Source organism: Camelus dromedarius, chromosome 10, assembly GCF_036321535.1.
Source record: "Camelus dromedarius isolate mCamDro1 chromosome 10, mCamDro1.pat, whole genome shotgun sequence".
Taxonomy (NCBI): domain Eukaryota; kingdom Metazoa; phylum Chordata; class Mammalia; order Artiodactyla; family Camelidae; genus Camelus; species Camelus dromedarius.
Genome location: NC_087445.1, coordinates 8,309,912 through 8,331,462, shown reverse-complemented (window position 1 = coordinate 8,331,462; position 21,551 = coordinate 8,309,912). Strand labels below are relative to the sequence as shown.

General features: G+C 40.9%; 2 protein-coding genes across 2 annotated transcripts in view; one reads left to right on the top strand and one right to left on the bottom strand.

Moving 5' to 3' along the window:
• Positions 1-916, top strand: part of ACO1 (aconitase 1) — a 48,550-nt gene extending 47,634 nt beyond the window's left edge. The window contains exon 21 of the mRNA XM_064490140.1: positions 44-916. Coding sequence (XP_064346210.1) covers positions 44-157 — 114 coding nt within the window. The 3' untranslated portion in view covers positions 158-916. The remainder of the gene's footprint in view (positions 1-43) is intronic.
• Positions 917-4,096: 3,180 nt separating this feature from the next.
• RIGI (RNA sensor RIG-I) overlaps positions 4,097-21,551 on the bottom strand; it is a 36,057-nt gene continuing 18,602 nt past the window's right edge. Inside the window, exons 12-18 of the mRNA XM_010975810.3 lie at positions 20,777-20,912; positions 19,880-20,028; positions 17,891-17,981; positions 14,908-15,078; positions 13,582-13,733; positions 7,813-7,956; positions 4,097-6,072 (exon numbers count right to left, since the gene is read on the bottom strand). Of these exons, the coding sequence (XP_010974112.1) occupies positions 5,734-6,072; positions 7,813-7,956; positions 13,582-13,733; positions 14,908-15,078; positions 17,891-17,981; positions 19,880-20,028; positions 20,777-20,912 (1,182 nt within the window). The 3' untranslated portion in view covers positions 4,097-5,733. The remainder of the gene's footprint in view (positions 6,073-7,812; positions 7,957-13,581; positions 13,734-14,907; positions 15,079-17,890; positions 17,982-19,879; positions 20,029-20,776; positions 20,913-21,551) is intronic.

Genomic DNA, 21,551 nt, shown 5'->3' with positions numbered 1-21,551 from the left:
GCGTCCACCCCAGCCACTCTTCTCTGCTGCTCTGTCCTTGCAGCTGGACACTGGCAAGACCTTCCAGGCCGTCATGAGGTTTGACACCGACGTGGAGCTCACATATTTCCACAACGGGGGAATCCTCAACTACATGATCCGCAAGATGGCCAAGTAGGCCCTGCTTTCGTCGGCGACCGGCACTTCCGCCGCAGCCGGAAGGAGCGCAGCGCCCCCCGCCGGCGGGTCCCAAGCCAACGCCGCCCCGCCCCGCCCGGCCCGGCCGCGCGGGGGCGCTGCCGTCCCAGGGTGGTCTGCGACACGGTTGCCTTCCTCCGCTCACAAAAATCAGCCGTTTCTGTGTTCTCTATTTCTGTTAATCTTTTTATCTTTTTCTAGAACTTGGAAGCTTAGAATGGTGGGGTTGTCAGTAGTGCCAGAAAGAGTGAGTTGACCCTGCGTAAGGTTACTGATCACAGAATGTTGATTTTTCACCCTTAGCCTGTTGACGTTCGGCTGAACACGAGTACGTCCCCTGCCCGTTTTGGGGCTCCGCTCTGTTACCCTCTGAGCAATGAAACCTTTCGCTTGAGAGCCATTGGCCTCTGCATCCTGTACCGGTGTTAACTGGACAAAGTAGAGGGAAACTGGTTCTCACTTCAAATCGCATTGGTGATTGTGATCCCCCCGCCCCGCGTTTTCCTTCGGAGTGAATGATCCGGACACCTCGTGGACGGGTCAGACGTGGAAATTTTTTGATTATGTACCTTTTGCTAGATCAACACTAAAGAAATACGAAGATTTCTTTTACAGTCTTCAAAAGTTTTCCCCAGAAAATGTTTCACGTATCAGGAGAACTTTGTTTGGAAGTGGTTTTGGAGAGAGAGATACAGAACATTTCTAATTTGAATAAGATTAAATCTATTTTCAAGGAAAACGTTTTGACTTTGGTATTGAATTCTGCTGTGTGTGTGGCTATAGTTTGGGGATATTTAGAGCAGAGCAAATCTCAGACTTATATTCATGAATAAAAGTTACAAACAGAACCCTGTTTTACAAAAAAAAAAGCATGTGGCCCTCAGATTAAGCTCAGTCCTAGCATAAAAACTCTAGGGCGGCAAAGACAGACCTCCACCCCTTAGCCCTCCATTACTCAGCATGGGAGCAGGCTGGCTCCCCCCATTCAGTGCTTATGGGGAAACAGATCCTTGTGGCTATGACTTCTGGAGTGGGATTTCTTCACTTCTGGACTCTCCTCCTTTACCTCCAAACACACCTTCTATCCTGTTCATGAATACACTGTCTCTGCCAGTGTCACATCCTTGCCCCAAGTAAGGCTGAACAAATAAACCTCTTTACCTGGTTTCTCAAGAAGGTACTTGGGAGGTCTACTTACTTTCCAGATAAGTGTGCTACTCTTGCTGGCCTCAGCCCCTCCTTCCCTCTATGGGATTCCCATCTTGGTTCTTACAGTTTTCCTGAATGCACTGGTGCCTGATCCCTCCTGGGGAATCAAGCATTCCTTGGTGTGCACAGTGAGTTAACTGAGGAACGTTTTTAATGCAGCAAATCAGCACATGTGTCTTTGGCAATGGGATGGCCTTCATGTAGGTGGAAGGATAATATTAGTCATGACTTTCCTCCTTATGGTGTTAGAAGCACAACTCAAACTCCCTTAAGCAAAAAAAAAAAAAAAAAAAAAAAAAAAAGGCTCATAGAACTTGAACAAGGGTGGCCATGGCCACAGGCTTCATTGGACCTTGTGACTCTAACTCAGGTCCCCTCCCTACCATTTCCCCTCTCACCTTCCATCTGTAACAGGTCATTCTGCCCCGGTGGACATGGCCACTTGCAGTTGCAGGGTGACAGTTAATAATTTTTGACCTTAGAGATTTGTCTCCCAGTATTCCCTAGGCTAAAAGCACTGGGAGTTTCCTAGTCACCTAAGTGAGGATTATTTCTGAGAGTCTCCCTTTCGGGGCTGTGATAGGACAGTGTGGGATGCCCCCCAGGGTTTTGTAGGAGCCGCATAGGGCTGCTTCCCAAAAGCAGCACCGAAGTTCCACTCGCTGCTTTCTTTAGAAGCTGTTGAATGTCATAACCACGAACAGGATTTCACTCCCGAGTCATTTCTGCTCACCCAGACAGCCTAATTATCATGAACAGATTATATAATTCTAGCTGATATTTTTAACAGTTTTAATAATTTGCATCCCCAAAACTAAGGTCTACATATTAAATACAGACTTGTTGAGCGAAATACATAGTTTTCTTACATACTATAATAAAACAGTTACTGGTATGATCCTAAGGTTAATACTCCAGTTTGGTTCTGATTGCCTGGCCAGCATCAGGGCTGGGTATCAGCTACTGTGCTTCACAGGATGTTACCGCATCCCATGAATGAAAAGTTTCCAGGGTCTGTGTATTTGGGAACCACCGGGTTAAATGGGCCTTATTATGGCAGGACACACTCACCCTGGCAGTGTGTGCTGGAAATGCTCATTTGAGGGGAGGGGGCAGCAGACGACACAGAAGCCAGTCTGCCCACAGAACGCTTTCTTCAAGCATCTCACAGCACTTGGGTTTCACAGGACACACTTGAGGGAACAATGACCTGCTGGTTTGTTTGTTTTTTTAATTCAAATAATAATGTCAGTTTTAAGAGTGGGAATCAGTTTCCTGGCCTTATGGCACAATCGGGCGTGACTAAAGGTGACTTATTTTTCGTTTCAGGCGAAAATTTCACAATGTCAGCTTTGGCGGAGACCACAGCAATGACATGATCCGAGTGGTTGTGTCAGATTATATCTGAACCACCTGAGGAACTTTGAAAACTACACTCCGCTAGACACCCTACCAGGATGTTCTAAGAGGGCTCAGCGTGTGCCCATGAAAAAAAAGACTTCCCAGTTGGTTCTGAAATGCAGCCTTTGATCTAAAAATCCAATGGCCAGCATTTGGGCATCAGCCAAGAGTGTGCAATTCTTAAACCGCAATCCTACCAACTGATTTCTTTCATTCAATAAATATTAACCAAATGCGTACTCTGTTCTACCTCTATGCCTGCCATGGCTTGACTCCAAGCTAAAGTCAAACAAGGGAGTTCTGTTTTTCTTGTTTCAGCTTTAGTCTGCATTCTTCTGTTGGCTGTCGCGAATGGAGGACTCTTCACCTTCATCCAAACTGAATTATTTAGATACTTGAAAGAACTTTTCTCAAATAGATTTCCAGTAGATGTTTTATACATCCTATTGGAGTTCTTAAATAACAACATCTAAAAAGGGCAATCACGTATAAAAAGAGACACTTGTTAGAGTGGGATTTATAATTAGAAATATATATTTGGTCTTTGTCCCTCTTTTCTGGCACAGAGCTCCTAAAACCCTGGAAATTTCCCGAGTGATGAGAGCCATAAAGGTGTCTCTTGTTATGTTAATGGCTGACTTTCGGACCGCGCCTAGGGATGGGGGCTGGTTACCAGGAGAATCAACGACGTGACCAGAGGGTTAGCACTTTCAGTCCCACCCCCTGACCTCTGGGGAGGGGAAAGGAGCTGGAGGTTGAGCCAATTGTCAATGGCTTAATCAATCATGCTTACATAGTGACGCCTCCATAAAACTCAAAGGACAGATTTCAAAGAGCTTCCAGGCTGGTGAACTCAAAGAGATTTAAAGACAGAAACTCTGAGCCCTTTCCCCATAACTTACCCTGTGCATCTCTTCCATCTGGCTGCTCCTGAGTTATATCCTTTCATAATAAACAGGCGATCTAGTAAGTAAAATGTTTCTCTGAGCTCTGTGAGCCTCTCTAGAAAGCCCAAGGAGGAAGCTGTTGGAACGTCCCATCTGTAGTCAATTGCTCAGAAGCACAGGTAATAACAATTTGACATCTCAAGCAGGGAAGGGGTGGGGCAGTCTCGTAGGACGGAGCCCTTAACATGTAGGGATCTGACGCCATCTCCAGGCAGACAGTGGCAGAACTGAGTTGAACTATAGGACATGCAGTTGATAAATTCCTTGGTGGCAGGATAAAAAGCCAACATTAAAATTGCTGACTAAAACCTTAATATGCTAATAAAATATAAATTGAAAATGAATAAAAATCAGCAAGCAAGTTGGCTTACATAATCCATTTTTATTGTCTTACTTAATACTCCCACTAGTAACCATTATCAAGTAACCAATATATATCAAGTACTTCTATGTAATGTCAGTTAAAAATTCTCCACTAACCCTTACAGGTATGTATTATCCTTGTTTTACAGGTAAAGAAAACTAAGTTACAGGTATGTATTATCCTTTTTACAGATAAAGAAAACTAAGTCAATGAGAAGTTATGTAACTGGCAGATTCTCTGATTCTCAGTGTGCACACCCGCTCATCAGATGGAGAGGAGAATGAGGTGGCTGTAGTGTCACCCCACTGAGCTCTAGGATTGGTCTGGGTGGACTGGGTGGTCTCTTGGACACCAAACAGCCTTCAGATGTAAATAGGTGCTATTTTAAAAGAGTCATGCGATCACATATGCTGAGCATATTAACATCTTATGACGTTTGGAGGTTTGTTTAAGCCATAAGATGGTCCTAGTGAATCACAAACAGCTCATCTGAATCTGTTTGGGGAAGATGCTTAAATTACTATAGCGCCGACCCTGAACTGGACATAAGACACCCCAGTCTGGATGGAGACAGCAAAACTCAGGTAGTTGTCTCTAAGTCTGGGAAACCCCAAAGGAAGCTCTGCGGTGTCAGCAAACCTTGTTAAATGACACAGGAATGCCATTTGGATACATATTCTAATTTTTTACATAGAAAGGACGGCCAAATTAAACTGCCTCATCATACCAACCAAGAAACCTCCTTGAGAGCAGAGTCCAGATGTGGACCAAATGTTAAGGCCACATGATCAACTATTACTGGAAAGTGGCTGGGGATGACCATTCAAATGGAACAGCGGCACAGGTTAAGAAAATGAATTACTCCGGCAAGAGGTACAATAAACTAAAAGAACAGAAGTCAGCTTTAAGGAGTGCTGTATCATTTACGTGCTTACAGTACTAAACGTCGTCCACTATAGAATTGTGAGATTAGACGCCACACGTTACTACCTGGAGAACATGCATATATGTGACTACGATGCCTATGTATGTGTATATACGTTGAACCTCTGGAATTACCAACATGTAAGGGATCAGCAAGGAGGAGCCAACAGAAAAGACTGGGATACAGCTAGAAGATACAGGCTGAGAGGGAGTCCCAAGAAAGGAGTACTCAACAGGGCCAAAAGGAGCACAGAGGTCAGAGAAGGACTAATTACCCGCTGGATTTAGCAACCAGAGCCACTGGTGACCTTGACAAGAACAATTTCAGTAGATTGTTAAGGGCAAGAGCCAGCTCACAGTAGATGAAGGAAAGAAAGGGAAGCAAGGAAAACCTTCCAACATTCCATGCCCTCATCCATTTATTCTAGTGTGTGCTGAGTGGCCATGGGTGTACGCTGGCAGGGAAGGGAAGGAGAGAAACACGTTAAGGCTTTTTCATTTTTCCCAAGTGCTGGGAGCGCTACTGGCCTACAGAGCATTTAGTGTTGTGATCCATTCACCCGTGCTTTACATAATGATAGAGTGCAAACTGCTGAAAACATCAGCAGTTACGTACGTGATGGACACTCAGGACGGAACAAGCCTTTAGGCAAGAGATCTTGACAGTGGTCCAGGTGAGCCATGATTTACCTGCTGGGTCTAGTGTCTTCTTCACTCCAGGTCACCCATTCCCTGAAGACTGAGGTCCTGAGCACATCTGGACATTTCTGCAGCATCAAACGGTATCTTCTCAAAATGAAAGTCCCTCCACCTTGCATAGAGCATCTGAACTCCTGTTTCAACATCCTCTACCACAAAACTTTCAATTTTTATAACTGGAATCTCAAATGCCCTATACCTCACGTGGATTCCCCAGTCATGGCTGCAGTTCGGCCTGGCACAGAATATCTTTGCTTTCTTCTCAAAACTCCCAAAGTTCTTCGGTCTGGGGTGTAACTTACTCACAAAGCGCTCCCTGAAAGCATCTCCAATCACGGTGAAATGGCATTCCTACAAATGAAGGGATCGAATGGCATACAAAACAGAAAGTTAGGACTAGAACATAATTGTGATTAAAAAAAAAAAAAAAAGAGAAAACTCCAGAGTCATATGAGATGACAAGAAGGTGGGATTCCACTTATTTTACAGACGGAGCAAGCAGGAAACGCAGATTCACCCCAAGGGCAGAGCGGACTCCTGCAGCCTGCCTCCCCGTGTCATGGGTGGAGGTGCAAGTCAGGTGATGGGGGACTAAGTCCACCTCATGAAGAGGAAGACTAGGAAGTTTCCAGGAGGCCTGGCTCCTGAAAATAGATACTCTTTATTAATTCAGAGACAAAGGGATATTTGTCGAAGCTCTGTGAAGCCTGAGCTCACCAGTGGCCCTGACAGGAATAATCGAAAGGATACAGAGAAGAACAGCAAGGGGTCAGTGTGTATCTGAAGAGGGTCGAGGGCTAATGTGTCCACTGGCCCCGCCCACGGTCAATGTTAGAATAAACCTGAAAAAAGGTCACAGTGCACAGAACCAGTGCAGATCCTACATACCAGTCCCTCAGGAAAACATAATTGAAAAGGGTCATTTCAATAGAAAATCACCCAAATTGGAGCTGAACGGATACTTTGCAGCTAAAGAAAAAGACTCAGCAAGGTATGGGAACTTGCCAGTCTCACCCCTAATACGCTTCTTGGTCAAACATCGGACTGATGAGAGACTTCTGAAGACCAAACAGAAGCCTAAAGTCATAACCCATCATCTGGACAGGCCCAGGCACCCCACCCTCCCCAGTCAGCAGCAACAGAGTTACATTCAATTTTTTGTCTTTGGAGATTTTTCGAACCCTTTATCTGAAAGTGTTAAGGAAAAAAAAAACAGAGGGAAAGCAGACCTGCAGATGTCATGCTTTTAAAATAAGGAGATTTTGCTTCTATTGTAAAAGTGACCCCTGTTCCCCAAAAGAAAGTTTAGACAACATAAAATAATAAAGAGAGAGAAAAAAAATCATGGAGTCTCATTGTAAAATATTAACACATTCTAGTACATTTCCTCTAGCCTTTTTTTGTACAAAGGTAAGTGTTTTTGCTGGTGGTGGTGACGGTGGCATTGCTGCTGTGATTTCACACTGCTATAATCATAGCACATTTACTATTTTGTATCCTGGTTATTTTTTTCTACTTTACTATTAGCTTGTAAGAAGTTTTTCATTATACTACAGAAGCTCCCTAATCATTTTCTTTAGTAAACCTTATTTTGGAGTCATTTTTAGATTTACAGATAAGTTGCAAAGATAGTCCAGAGAATTCCTGTATACCCTTCACCCAGGTTCAGCTTCCCTGAATGTGAACATCTTACAGAGATAGCACATTTGCCAAAACTAAAAAATTAATATCAGCGCATTACTATTAACTCAACTACAGATTTTGCCACTCTTTCTAATAATATCCTTTATCTGTTCTAGGATCGAATCCAGGATACCGCGTTGCATTTAGCATAACCATTATCTGTAATGGCTACATAATCCTTAATTAAGTAGCGGCGCAGCAATTTTTAAACCATTTTTTAAAATTGTTGAACATTAAGGATTTCTTTTAAAATTTTTAGCCTTTTAAAAATGCATGGACCATAGCCATGACAACAACAGAAATAACAGAATTCTATTACTCTAAATATACTATAAATATCTCACTGATAGGGAGCTTTAATTAGTGCTAAAAAGTGACCCAGTGCTCTTTGTTAAAAAGGCTACTTACCTCCACCACTCTTATATCAGCTGTATAACATGCAAAGGCTTTGCATTTTCTGCAGAGCAGTTTTTTATTTTTCTTATCAGGCACAGGCATTGCTTTTCCTTGATTATCCCTGATGAACTTTTCATGAATCTGTATCTGGTGAATCTAGATGCAAGACAAAACAAAACAAAAAACTCTCAAATACGTAATTTGAGTATAACTAGTATAAACACACACACATATGTATGTATGTAATCGCTCATTTCTATACAAACATACAGTACCTGGCTTTGTTTATAAACATTCCACAGATAATTTTATTGATTCTCCTAACTCTTTGATAGTCAATGTTTAACTGTGGCTTCCAGTCAGTCTTTCAATTTCTTCATCAAACATGCCCGGAAAAGCACAAAAGATATCCATAAAACAGTCATGTGAACCACACTTTCTACCCCGTAGTTGGCAAAACTTTAAAAATCCTTCACAAAACCAAAATCTGAGGCTGAGCTGGGGAACCTAGATTCCCACTTTGCAGGGCTGTTTGAAATCACTTCAACACCCCCACCTGGTGGTGCCAGGGAAGGCTAAATAGGGAGCCAGGATTTTCAGTCCTGCCAAATGGTAGCCCTCCTCACCTGTGGTGTCAGTGGAGACCATGTTGGGGCCAGAACTCCTATCCCCACCCAGCAGTAAACCCTTGCTGGTATCAATAGTGGCTGAATGGGAAATCTAGATTTCTACCTCCACCTGGCAGTGAAGAAACAGTGTCCCCACCTCCCCTGCCAGAATGATATCAGAAAAAGCCACCTAACACAGGTCAAATAAGAAACCAAATCTCATCATATAGTATGAAAATGTCTGAGTTTTGATTAAAAAAATCACTCTTCACACCAAAAACCAGAAAGATCTCAAACTGAATTTTAAAAAAGACAACCAAATGGACGCCAACACTGAGATGACAGAGACGTCAGAATTTATCTGACAAAGATTTTAAACTACCTATAATAAAAATGCTTCGGTGAGTAATCCCCAACACTCTTGAAACATGAACAAATATAAAGGCTCAACAAAGAAATGGAAGATATAGAGAAGAACCAAATGGAAATTTCAGAACTAAAAGATGTAATAACTGAAATAAAAAGCTTAGTGGATGGGCTCAGCCTCAGAATGGAGAGGTCAAAGGAAAGAATCAGTGAGCTAGAAGATGGACTAGAAATGACCCAGTCTAAACAGCAGGAAGAACACAGATTTAAACAAACAAACAAACAGAGACTCAGGGACTTTTAGGACCATTTTAAAAGATCTAACATTTAAGACACTGGGGTCCTGGAAGGAGACGGGAAAGAGCAGAGCTTAAAAAGGACTCAAAGAAATAATGGCTGAACACTTGCCAAATTGAACACAATGTAACATAAACATACAGATACAAGATGCTGGACGAATCCAAATAGGATAAACCCAAAGAAACCACACCAAGATACATTATAATTAAACTTCTGAAAACTAAAGACATAGGAAAAAAAATCTTAAAAGCATCCAGGAAAAAAAAAAAAAAAAAAAGACACCTTACTATAGGGGAAAAACCAACTGAATGACACCAGATTTCTCATCAGAGACCACAGAGACCATGGAGACCAGAAGAAAGTGACACGATATTTTTCAAATGCTGAAAGAAAAACCTGTCAACCCAGACTCCTACGCCCAGCAATAGATCCATCAAAAATAAAGGGGAAACCAAGACATTCTCAGATGAAGAGAAACTAAAAGAATTTGTTCACCAGCAGACCCTTCCTAAGAGAAGAGCAAAAGGAAGTCCTCTAAACAGAAGGTCATGATAAAAGAAGAAAACTTGAAACATCATGGAGGAAGACAAGACACGGTGATTCCCACGGCGTCAGCTGTGGCAGGATCTGCTCTGTCCCACTGCTTTGTGGTGCTGCCTCTATCGCATCGGCCTACATTTTCAAGCGGTGTTCCAGGTGAAACCAGGCAGCCCCGGGGCGAATCCTGTTCCTGCTACTTACTTACTAGCTGTGTGATTTGGGGCAAATGCCTCAGTTTCCTCATATACAAAATGGGAACAATAAAAGCAGTTTCTCTGTGGGCTGTTGGGACGTATCATGAGTTCATAATTGCTCAGGACTGCCTGGCAGAGGTTTAATGCTCCCTGGTGTTAACCTCGGTCGGTGAGGCGAGTCTTCTGCTAAGAACCATGAAGATGTTAAATGATAGGGATTTGAACTTAAGCATTGGGTAGGGCGATACCCATTCATGAGTTATTTTAGAAATGACAGAGCTATTTTCGTTCATTTATTCTTCTATATAAACTATGTGACCAGTTTATCAAGTTAAAAATATGTATACTTTGATTATGGGATGTGATACACCTATAAGTGAATTTGGGGTGAATGCACATCTTTAAAATAGTCATTCCAATTAGGAACACGGCATTTCTTTTCTTCAGTCTTAATTTACCTCCTACCTCTCAGTAACCTCTTTTTAGTTGTCCTTATTTATACTTCAGACATTTCTGGTGAGGCCAGTAGAAGTAGTAGTTAAACAGATGAGCTATGCCAGCTCCACCCCTAACTAGCACTGAAGATTTTCATGCCTCAGTTTCCCCCCTAGAGCATGCCATAAGAAGCTTTACCACATGGATCACTGTGAGGCCTGTCGACGTAAATAAAGCATTTGCAGGGCTCGGTGGAGAGTCCCTGTTTTACCCATAGGAGCTGCAGTCATGGTTGTCACCGTAAATGGAAGTGTCCCTCCCCCTTCTATCTCCTACTGGTTACTGATCATCTATAGAGAATCCACTCATCTCTAAAGCATTTTAAATTCAAATAAAATCTGATTTATATTTTTAAAATGTAGGCCTGGAATATAGGTTAGGAAAACAATCAAAATATGATTTTCTCTCCCCCTACTCCCCACCCCATCCCACTGGAAGTTATCTTTCTTGTTTTTTGTAAAAATAAAGGATGTTTATGCCTCTTATTTTCAATTCAATTTTTCACTGCTGTAAAACTGTTACATGATGTGTACTTATCCCATTGTTTCTTTTGGACAAATTTCTAGAAATGAAATTCCTGGGTTACACAACATACATTTCTCTATGAGCAGTTTTAATTTCTTTTTCTTAGACATGGTTCTGATCACTACATAAGGTAGACTCAGGGTAGGAGGAATGTGATAGGAAAAAGGGTAAAAATATAAATTTGCTGTTTGGGCATCCAATTTTTAAAAATTCACTTCTCTCTAATGATATTCAGTTATATACTGAAATTCAATTAAATACTAGTAATCGCAAATATTTTAAATGTTGCTAAAGGCAAGACATATAAATCCTAACGAATTAAAACTAACTCTTACTGCTACACTTAACCCTAAGTAAAACTCAGTAACTGGATGAAGAGGCTCAACCCAGGTCACAACTGAAGTCTGCAGCCATTGCTTCCCCATCCCACACCTGCGGATGAGAAGCAGCCTAACTGCACACACTGGAAGCGGAAAAAGCGAGGCTAGGAAACCCTGATTGTGTGCAGTCACAGGTACCCATCATGTCGGAAGTTCTTCCGTCAAAATGAACTTTCTTTCACCCCATATCCTATTCTCAACTCGTAAGAAAGGAGAGTAGGGTTCCTCATTTTGATTCCAAATGACCCAGCAGTGAAAAATACCCATTCTGCCTTTTTCCTCCAGGATGAAGTACTACCAAATCCTGAAGCTTCCCTCACGGAAATAAGTTCTTGGATACGTGGGGGCTGTCTACCTGCTCAGATGGCTGCAGCGCTCTGGTGAGGGGCAGCCACACATACACAAGGGACAACGCAGCTACCAGCTACCAGCTACCAGCGACCCCTGGCCACACTTGTTCTGGGCCCCTGCTCATTCTTTACCACTTCTGCCCGTTCTCAATCGATGGGCGTCAGGGAAATCCCAAATGCGATTTTTTTTTTTTGATTGAAGTACAGTCAGTTACAGTGTGTCAATTTCTGGTGTACAGCAGAATGTCCCAGTCATGCATATACAGACATATTCTTTTTCATTAAAGGTTATTACAAGATATTGAACATAGTTCCCTGTGCTATACAGAAGAAATCTGTTTTTTTTTAAACTATTATAAAAACAGATATACAGTGGCTAACACTTGCAAATCTCAGACTCCCAAATTTATCCCTTCCCACCCCTTCTCCCTTCAAAATGCTATTAAGTAGCCTAATTCAACAGATATTTAAGCCACTGTCTCCTCATCCCACTTTTTTTTTTCTTTTGGAGGCAGGGAGGTAATTTGATTTATTTATTTTTAATGGAGGTGCTGGGGGTTGAACCCAGGACCTCAAGCTTGCTAGGCACACACTCTACCACTGAGCTATACCCTCCCCCCATTTTCTCACCTGACTCTTCGACCTAGTGTGCTGGCTACAGTGAATGTCTATGTATCTGCTCCAGCCTCCATCTTCCTCAATAGACTATTACTCTATTGCTTTTGCCACATATGAGTCTAAGCAACTTGTCATGCAGTGGAGGGGATAAAAATTATTGCAAAGCTAATATGGTTTTAAAGCCTTTACTGGCAACTTCCACATATTCTACAAAATGGGGAAGTGGCTAAGTGAAAAAACTCTATCCTCAGAAAAACTAAGAGGAACTAAAGAATTTCCCTGCAATTCTTCTCCCTGAAAATGTGGAAGCAGTATTTTTACATATCTTGGTCTTCTAACCTTAAGAAGAAATTTTTTTAAAATCAGTCAACACTGATTAAATATTACAATTTTTCTTAAAATAATTGTTAGTTTACTTTAGCTCATTAATTGCTTCTCGTTACTTTTTGAGCATAAAAATTATGACTTTTAAAAATTATGACCATTATGGAATTAGTCTAGTGAACTGTAAGACATCTTCATGAAGTTAAGGTATGCCTCACACATCTGTGCGATAACAACTCCCATTTCTGAGCACTTACTTTACATCAGGCACCATAGTAAGCAGTGCATACATCTCACTTTATGCCCCAAACTGCCCTGTGAGTTAAATACTGTTATTTTCCCAAATTTGTGAATATGGAGACTGATGATTTCAAAGAGGAGCTACCTGAACACACACATTTTGTAAGCGGCAGTTCTAGGACTGGAATCACTAATTCTAATGATAAAGCTCTCCCCCAGGCCTGCAGGGTTCAGTGCTCCCAGAGGTTCTGACATGCAGTGTCTGCAAATGGTCTGAGAAATAGAGGGTGTCTGTGTGTATGTGTGGGTGTGTCTTTCCCCATGTGTTATAAAGAAAATTACAATCAAACTAAGGTCACTACCAAGAGGCTGGATGAATATGGTGCCCCTCCAAAGTTCACACTGCTATCCAGACCTACAAACAGGTCTTCTAACACTGGGCACACCTCCCACGCACAGTGCACTGGGAGCTTTTCCCAGGGGACTCCGGATGTTAGAGAGACAGCGATTTGAGGAAAAGATGAACTAAGAACTGTGTCTTGCAGTGTTAGGGTGTAGTCCTCAAAAAATACTATCAACTTAAGAGTAACTCAAGCTCAGTTTGCCTTGTAGATCTAAAAACGTGACTTCAGGTATTAGCACTAATAAAATATATTTTAACTCATTGAGACTTAAAGCAGAATGAATCTGATGTTCACTGCAGGATGAAATGTTAAGGATAAACTTATGGTTCTAAAACAACTCTCAGAGCAATATGATACCGGGTGCTAGCCATGCTCACACTCCCTGTTTGTCACTTGTAGCCAGAGTCTGAAATACTAACACAGATGCAAAGACTCACCTTTTCTTTAAATGCTGCTTCATCCCATGTCTGCACGTTTACAATGGAGTCATTCATCATTTTTTCCTTGTATATGTTTATTTTTTCTTTTTCAATTACATCATCATTACTAGTCAGAAGGAAGCACTTGCTCCCTCTTGCTCTTCCTCTGCCTGTTAGAAAATAAATAGTTTAGTGTCTTTGACTTAAAACTCTGCTAAATCTGAGAATATGTACACAAAGGGATACGGGTATTCCTAAAATTCAACACTGGTTCACTGAATCCCACTTTCTAGACAAGCCGAGCTGGTGGGGTGTGGAGTGAAATGCAGGTGTGCACATGTGGATAAACAAGAAGCCCACCTTTGATGGGCTTCCTCAGGGTCTCCGTGGCGCACTGTGACTGAATAGGCATGTTATTGGAAATACTGCTTAAAGACAACCCAACATGAACCATCAGGATGATACGGTGAGGGCCCTAAGATGAATAATAAACAGATCCTCCCTCAAGAGCCTTCTAGGAAACGAGGAAATAACATGTCCACAACCACCAGAACACAGGTGGAAAACTAGTGCTCTGAGAAAGACAGATATAAAGGGTTATGGGCAGTCAAAAGAGAGATTACTGCCAGCTGGGAGAATTAGGGACAGGCGACGGGGAGGCAGCAGAAGAGGTAGAACAATGATCAGCAGCAACAGTACGTGGACAATTCGTTCAACGAGGGAAAAATGAAGTCAGATTGGCTGGATTCAGGGGCTCATGGATAAAGGGGAATCATGGCGAATGAGGCTGGACAGATACATGGGCGCTGGATTGTGAAAAACTCTTCAACAGCAAGCAAGTTGGGGAAATGCTAGAGTTTCTATCCAGGGAAGTGACATGCTCAGAGCTGTTTTTCAAGAAAAGTAATGCAGCAGCTGTTGTTAGGGAAACTAGAAAAAGGAAGAGGGACCAGTCAGGAGATCATCTAGTTCAAGTGGGACAGGACTCCCTGGAGTATCTCTTCTGGAGTAGAGGGGGCCACCAGCACCATACACACAGCTGCGAAAGGTCCACACGTCGACTGCTGAAGCCTCAATCAAACTTGGAATTATCCTTTCATAAATATGTCAGCCAGTGTTGGTCAAGTAACCAGTAATCATTGTGAACAAGAACCAAAATAGGGTATATGTTAGTGGATGAAACTGCAGTCACCCCGTCCTGACCAGGTAAGCCAGCTTTAGGGCCAATGATACAGGGGTCCACTGTGCCATTGGTCACAGTAAAGGAGAAAGGCTGGAGTGACAGACATGCTCACAAACCAGATGATGGCAGTCCTCCAGTAATGGCCCCAAAGCTTCTCTTACCTCTGGTTTGGATCATTTTGATGACATTGCCCACATACTCATACAGGATGACCAGATTGCACTGAGCAATGTCGATGCCTTCGTCAGCAACCGAGGTGGCGATCAGAATTTTGTTATCTCCGTTGGTTCTGAATGTATCCAATACACACTTCTGCGCTAGGAGGGTCATTCCTGTGTCAGAGGCAGAGAGTACTGTATAACTCACCAAAGAAGGAACTTTACCCTTCAAAAGAACAGCTATGAATTATGACACGCAGGCCCTGGGATGTCAGGAACTGGGGTAAGCGCTTTGTATTCATGGTCTCACAGCAACCCTGGGCAGTAGGGCCGATCCCTGTCACTGTTTTAGAGAGGACATTTGAGGTAGGGTCTAACAACTCGGACTCTGCCACAGCCTCGGCTCAGATCTCAGCTGTGGTGCTTACAAGCAATGTGGCTTCCGTCATATTATTGCAAAACAAATATTGACTTTTCTGCACAACTATCAAGAGTTAATTGTCACACCTTTGCACGTGTATAGAAGTTTTCAGCTGACAAGATGTTTTTCACATCTACCTACTCACTGGAACATCACAAGACCCTTTCAGGATGATGTGGCAAGTGTTTTATTTATTTACTTGTTTGTTTTTATTGAAGTATAGTCAGTTTACAATGTTATGTTAATTTCTGATGTACAGCATAGTGATTCAATTTTTTATATATACATATATATTTCTTTTCATATTCTCTTTCATTATAGGCTATTACAAGGTACTAAATATAGTTCCCCGTGCTGTACAGTAGGACCTTGTTGTTCATCTGTTTTATATATAGTAGTTAGTATCTGCAAACCCAAACTCCCAATTTATCCCTCTTCCCTTTTTCCCCCTACAAGTTTGTTTTCTATGTCTATGAGTCTGTTTCTGTTTTGTAAATAAGTTCATTTGAGGGCTTTTTTTTTTAGACTCCACATATAAGTGATATCATATGGTATTTTTCTTTCTCTTTCTGGCTTACTTCACTTAGAATGACAATCTCCAGGTCCATCCATGTTGCTGCAAATAGCATTATTTTATTCTTTTTATGGCTGAGTAGTATTCCATTATATATGTTTATATATCTCAACTTCTTTATTGATATGGCAAGTGTTATGATTCCCCGTTATGACAGATTTCCATGACCCACTTCCACTTTTGCGTTGCACTTCCAGTCCCCTCGGGGGCAACAACTCTCCTCTCTCCCCTCTACCTTCCTTGGAACCCTGGCCCTGATGGTGAAGACCTTGAGGTTTTGGAGGTATGATAAGCTAATAGGCTAGCGAGTAGCAGAACTGGGCCTTGAATTTCAGTTAGGATCCCACTAGGGTGCAGGTCTCAGCCACTGATATGCTGAGAAGAGAAAGGATTCCAGTGGTCTCTACCCCAGAGTGAACAGAATTTATAAAAGCTCCAATTTTTTCCTAGTATACTGGCAGCCAAAATTTGCAGATATGTTTTGTTGAGGACAGAACAATTTCTTTTCACCATCATCTTCTACATAACAATGAACATACCCAAGACAGACACCATACTTTAAGCATTTCTGAACTTATCCATTTGTTTACCAAATATTCATTCAGCAATTGTGGTCTGTCTGATAAGGATAGAATGGTTAAAAGGTTCATTTTTATCTATAAGTTCTCAATGGATGTGGATGGATGGATGCATAGATGGATGAACAAACAAATAAGAAAATATTTACTGGGTTCCTATTTGTAGAGGAATAACAAAGTTCAAAAATCAAATTGGACTCATGCTGGAGTCAGACGGCAGAGAACTTTGAATTCTAACCACAATAATGTGGTGTTGGACTTCATTTGGTAGGCCAACTTTTCAAAACATGACTTTACTTTTTAGATTCACAAAGTTTAAAATTTGCATAAGGGGAAGTGCAAAGATGATGACTGAGGACTTACAGCAAGGGGACTTCTTACTATAAACAACACTAAATAAGGAACAGTGAGGACCTGTCATGGCCGGTCACTGAGGTGGGAGGAGCACAGGTCAGGACCAGCCACCTAGGATCCTCCTGGATGACAACAGAGGTGGCCTTTCATCCTTTAACCACTCCCTACCTAGATTTCAGCATTGGACATTTTTTTTTAAGTTGTAAAATATATAATATGCACAAAAGCATCTACAGTTTAAACAATGCAAACACAGAAACGGAACATTTCTATTTCGAATTGATCTACTGATTGAGAACTTGTTCAGGAAAGTAACATGCTCAAACAACATTTCAAGAAATAACTCTGGTTTCACCTGTGAGACATATGGAAGGAGGCACTGTCTACAGGTTTTTGACATCTGAGCACTGTGAGGGCTTTCTGATGCATCACCTTGGCCAGGCTGAACCACAGTCCCCAGATATTCACCTAGGGGCTTCTGTGAAGGGAGTCTGCAGGTACTATTAGTGTTCATAATCAGTTGATATTGTTAATCAAAAGAGATTTCACCCTAGGTAGGCCTGACCTAATGAAGTCAGCCCTTTAAAGGAGGTCTTAGGTGTTCCCTGAGCTCAGAGACTCCAGACAGCTCATGCCTGTGGGGTTCCACTTGCTCCTGCACCTGCCCTGTGCACTTCAGACCTGCTTTGCCAGTCCAATTGTGTATGCCGATGCCTTGTAACAAATCCCTGTGTGTATGTGTATGTCTGCGTGTGTGTATACTATATATACTATATTTAACTATATACACACACACACATATACGTATATGTGTACATATACATATATGCACACACATACACATATATATGTATGTATACATGTATGTATAATCCCTACTAGTTTTTCTTCTGTTGAACCCTGATTGATATAAGCATTAAGAAAGAATTCAAATATATTATATATGTTCTTTTATATGTGTGTGTGTATATATATATATCTATATCTATATCTATCTATCTATATATATATATATATATATAGATATCATACTAAATCTAATTCGCTATCTATAAATACCTGTGTTCTGACTTGTTTTGCCACGTCCAGTCAATATGCCAGGTTTTAGAAAGCTGAGAGTAGGATTTTCTTCAATCCATTTCTTTAAAGCCTGAAAATAAAAAGAAAATATCAGTTGGTTCCTGTTTGTATACTGTCTATATTAATTCAGTATTGAAATACATGCAAGAAGAAAAAGAGCTCTAAATAAGTATACAGACAAGAAGACTTACGTACTTTGCAGATTGACAAACGTGAGGTAAAAAAAGCTTCCTGTAATTGAATTCTATGCAATAATTAACTATAATGGTATAGATCTTTGTGATCTGATATGGTTTAATCTCTTAAGATACCTTTGAAGTGGAAAAGGCAAAGTTCAGAATACTGGGAGTGTAGAACTAACAAGTGGATTTAGTGAGATCTCAGGACACAAAATCAATACACAGAAATCAGTTGTACTTCTATATACAGCAACAAACGAGTGAAAGTGCCACTTATAGCAGTTACTGGGTTATAAGTCTAACAAAATAGTGCAGAATCTGTACGCTGAAAATGATAAAACACTGACAAAAGAACCCAAAGATGTGGCTGGTGGCCTCTCAGGTAGCCCTCATTGATCTCCACTCCCTGGTATTCAGATCCTTGTGTAATCCCCTCCCCTCAAGTGTGAACTAAACTTACTGACTTGCTTCTCATGAATAAAATATGGCAGGTGTGAGGGGATATCAATTCATAAATGAAGTTATAAGACGACCATGACCTCCATATCAGGCGTTTTCTCTCAACCACTCTTGGATCACTCACTCTAGGGAAAGCCAGCCACCAGGCTGTGAGGCAGGCCTGTGGAGAGGCCCCCGTGAGTGAGCCAAGCACATCTTCTGTGGCCGGCCAAAAGCCATGTAAGTCAAGCCCTGAGCTGACTGCAGCCGTGGCCAACACCTTGAATGCAGCCTCATGAGACACCCTGAGACAGAAACACCCAGTTAAGTTGTTTTCAGATTCCTGGCCCATAGATACTGTAAGATAATAGATGTCTTTGTTTCCAGCTACTAAGTTTTGGGGTAATTTGTTATCAGCATTAGGTAACTAATACAGAAGCCCTATATAAATGAAGAGATATATTATGGTCGTGCATTTGAAGATTCAATATTGTTAAGATGTCATTTCTCCCCAATTTTATCTATAGATTCAGTGCAATCCCAAATGAAATTCCAGCAGACTTTTTCATAGATGTGGATGAGCTGATTCTAAAATAAAGATGGAAAGGCAAAGAAAGATAGTGAAAGCAATTTTGAAAAAAGAAGAAACTTGGAGGACTCACAGTACCTGATTTCAACACTCACTATGAAGCTACAGTAATCAAGACTGTAGGATGGGTGAAAAGATAGATGTACACGCGAATGGAACAGAGGATCCAGAAATATATCCACATAAATACAGTCACCTGAGTTTTGAAAAAGTTACAAAGGCAATTCAATGGAGAAAGAATAGTCTTTTCAACAAACATGCTGAAACAACTGGATGTCCACATACAAAAAGAAAAAAAATCTCAACCCATACCTCAAAATGGATTGTAGACTGAAATGTAAAATGTAAAACTAGGGCAAAAGATGTGAACAGACACTTCACCAAAGAAGATATGCGGATGACATAATAAATATATGAACAAAGGCTCGATTGTATTAGTCATTGGTAAAATGCAAATTAAAACCCTTGTGAGGTACCACTAGGTGTCCACAGAATGGCTAAAAATTTTTAAATTGACAAAAAGAATAAACAAGTATGAAATACTTGTTCTACAAGTATCAACCATTATAAACCAGAGTGACTAAGACAGTGAGGTATTAGCGTAAGGAAAAAAAAAAAAAAAGGAACTCAGAACAGAATAAAGAGCCCAGAAACAGACCCACACATATATGGATGCTTGATTGCAAAGCAGTGAGGAAAGGACTGTCTTTTTAATAAAATGGTACTAGGTCAATTTGTTATCCACAGGAGGAAGAAGCTTACATCCACAAGAGCCCTGGTTTTCACAAAGAGGATGGTTCTGGTCTCTGGATTTATGTGGTACTCCTCTTTCAAGATGAAGCAGAGGTCTTCGAGTTTAGGGTTCTCGTTGCTGGGATCCATTGAAATACTTTCTAGTTCCTGCAGCTTTTCTGCAAATGGGGAACATTTCGCAAAAGGTTTGTAAATTCAAGAAATTTAGAACACACTGTGATCTATATCAAAGAGTTCAAAGAGTTTCTCAATCTCTGTCCAGAATTTTATGAGGAATAACCACTGATTTAATGCATTTAATACATTCAATATACCTATAAATGCATACATTTTTCCCCCCGAGAGCTGGTTGTTCAATGTTTAGCAGCACACATATGTATAAGTAAATACTTTGGTACAGTCCCCAGAAAAATTATTAACAGTAATTACCTTTGGGAAAAGGCATTTGAGAGAGGGAGAAAAAAGACTTACTTTTCATTTAATATCTTCCTATATTTTTCTTAATATGAGGGCAATGGGATTATGAGCCATTTTGGTTTTCTTCTCTGTATAGAAGTATATATAAATTATAGCTTTTAATGTCATTAAAATACTTTAAAAATTTTTTTATGAAATTACTAAAAGTTATACCAAAAAATGCTATTATCAATTGACTGTTTCTGTCGGATGTATCCCTTGCAAATCCTACCACTTTTCCTTCTTCAAAACAGGAAATAGTGTAAGTGGCAGATTGTTTTCACAAGTACCAGATTTCCCTGAAGCTTCATAGTCCTGCCACGTATAATATCTTCTTAAGCCCAAGACAGCTCCCAGAGCATCACCATGTGAAGCTAAGTGTAATACATGCACAGTGGCCACTGGTGTTCTCAGGCACCAATGGCTTCCTCCTCTAGAAACACCACCCACCTTCAAATCTCCGAGTGAGATCTTGCTCGATCTCATCAAATCCTGCTGCTCGGACATTTGTGAAGAAGTCTTTCAAGTAATCTAGAGCATCTTTCACGCGTGCATGTTCACTGATAATGAGGGCATCATTGTATTTCTGTGGAAAACGAAAACTGTTTCAATGTTTCTAATGTCTACTGCATTCACTACACTTAAATTCAATTCGCTGTACTTAACACGGAATTAATTTTAAGAATGAACTTGTCTCAAATCTAGTCTAACTTAGTTCTTTAAGATAAACGATTTCTAACAATACTGTAATAAAACCTTAAAAACAAATACTGCAAAAAAAAAAAAAACCCTCAAGTAGCTAGAATCATTAATTAATTAGGATCACTTTGGATTCTAGAATTCTACCTTGGAAGAGAAAGAGAAAATTACATGAAAAACGCATGTCAAAGATTCAAACATTAAAAAAAAAAAGACAGCAAATCAACTTCCACATCAACCTGCCTCAGACATTCAACTTAATCTCTTCATCCCATTCAAAGCCATCACTGAATTGTCATGCACCTGTTCAGAATGATAGGGCTGACCACTTACACCACATATTCAATTAAGTCTGTTAAAATTCCACAACTGCATACTGATTGAGTGCATTTTAAAATATTTCCAGTGGCATAAGCTGAAATGATGGTGGTTGTTATTGCTTAACTCGTTGGTTAACCAGAAAACAACCAGAGACCCTGGATTTCCCATCATGCGGCTTCACCGGAGGAAGGAAAACATGCATTTC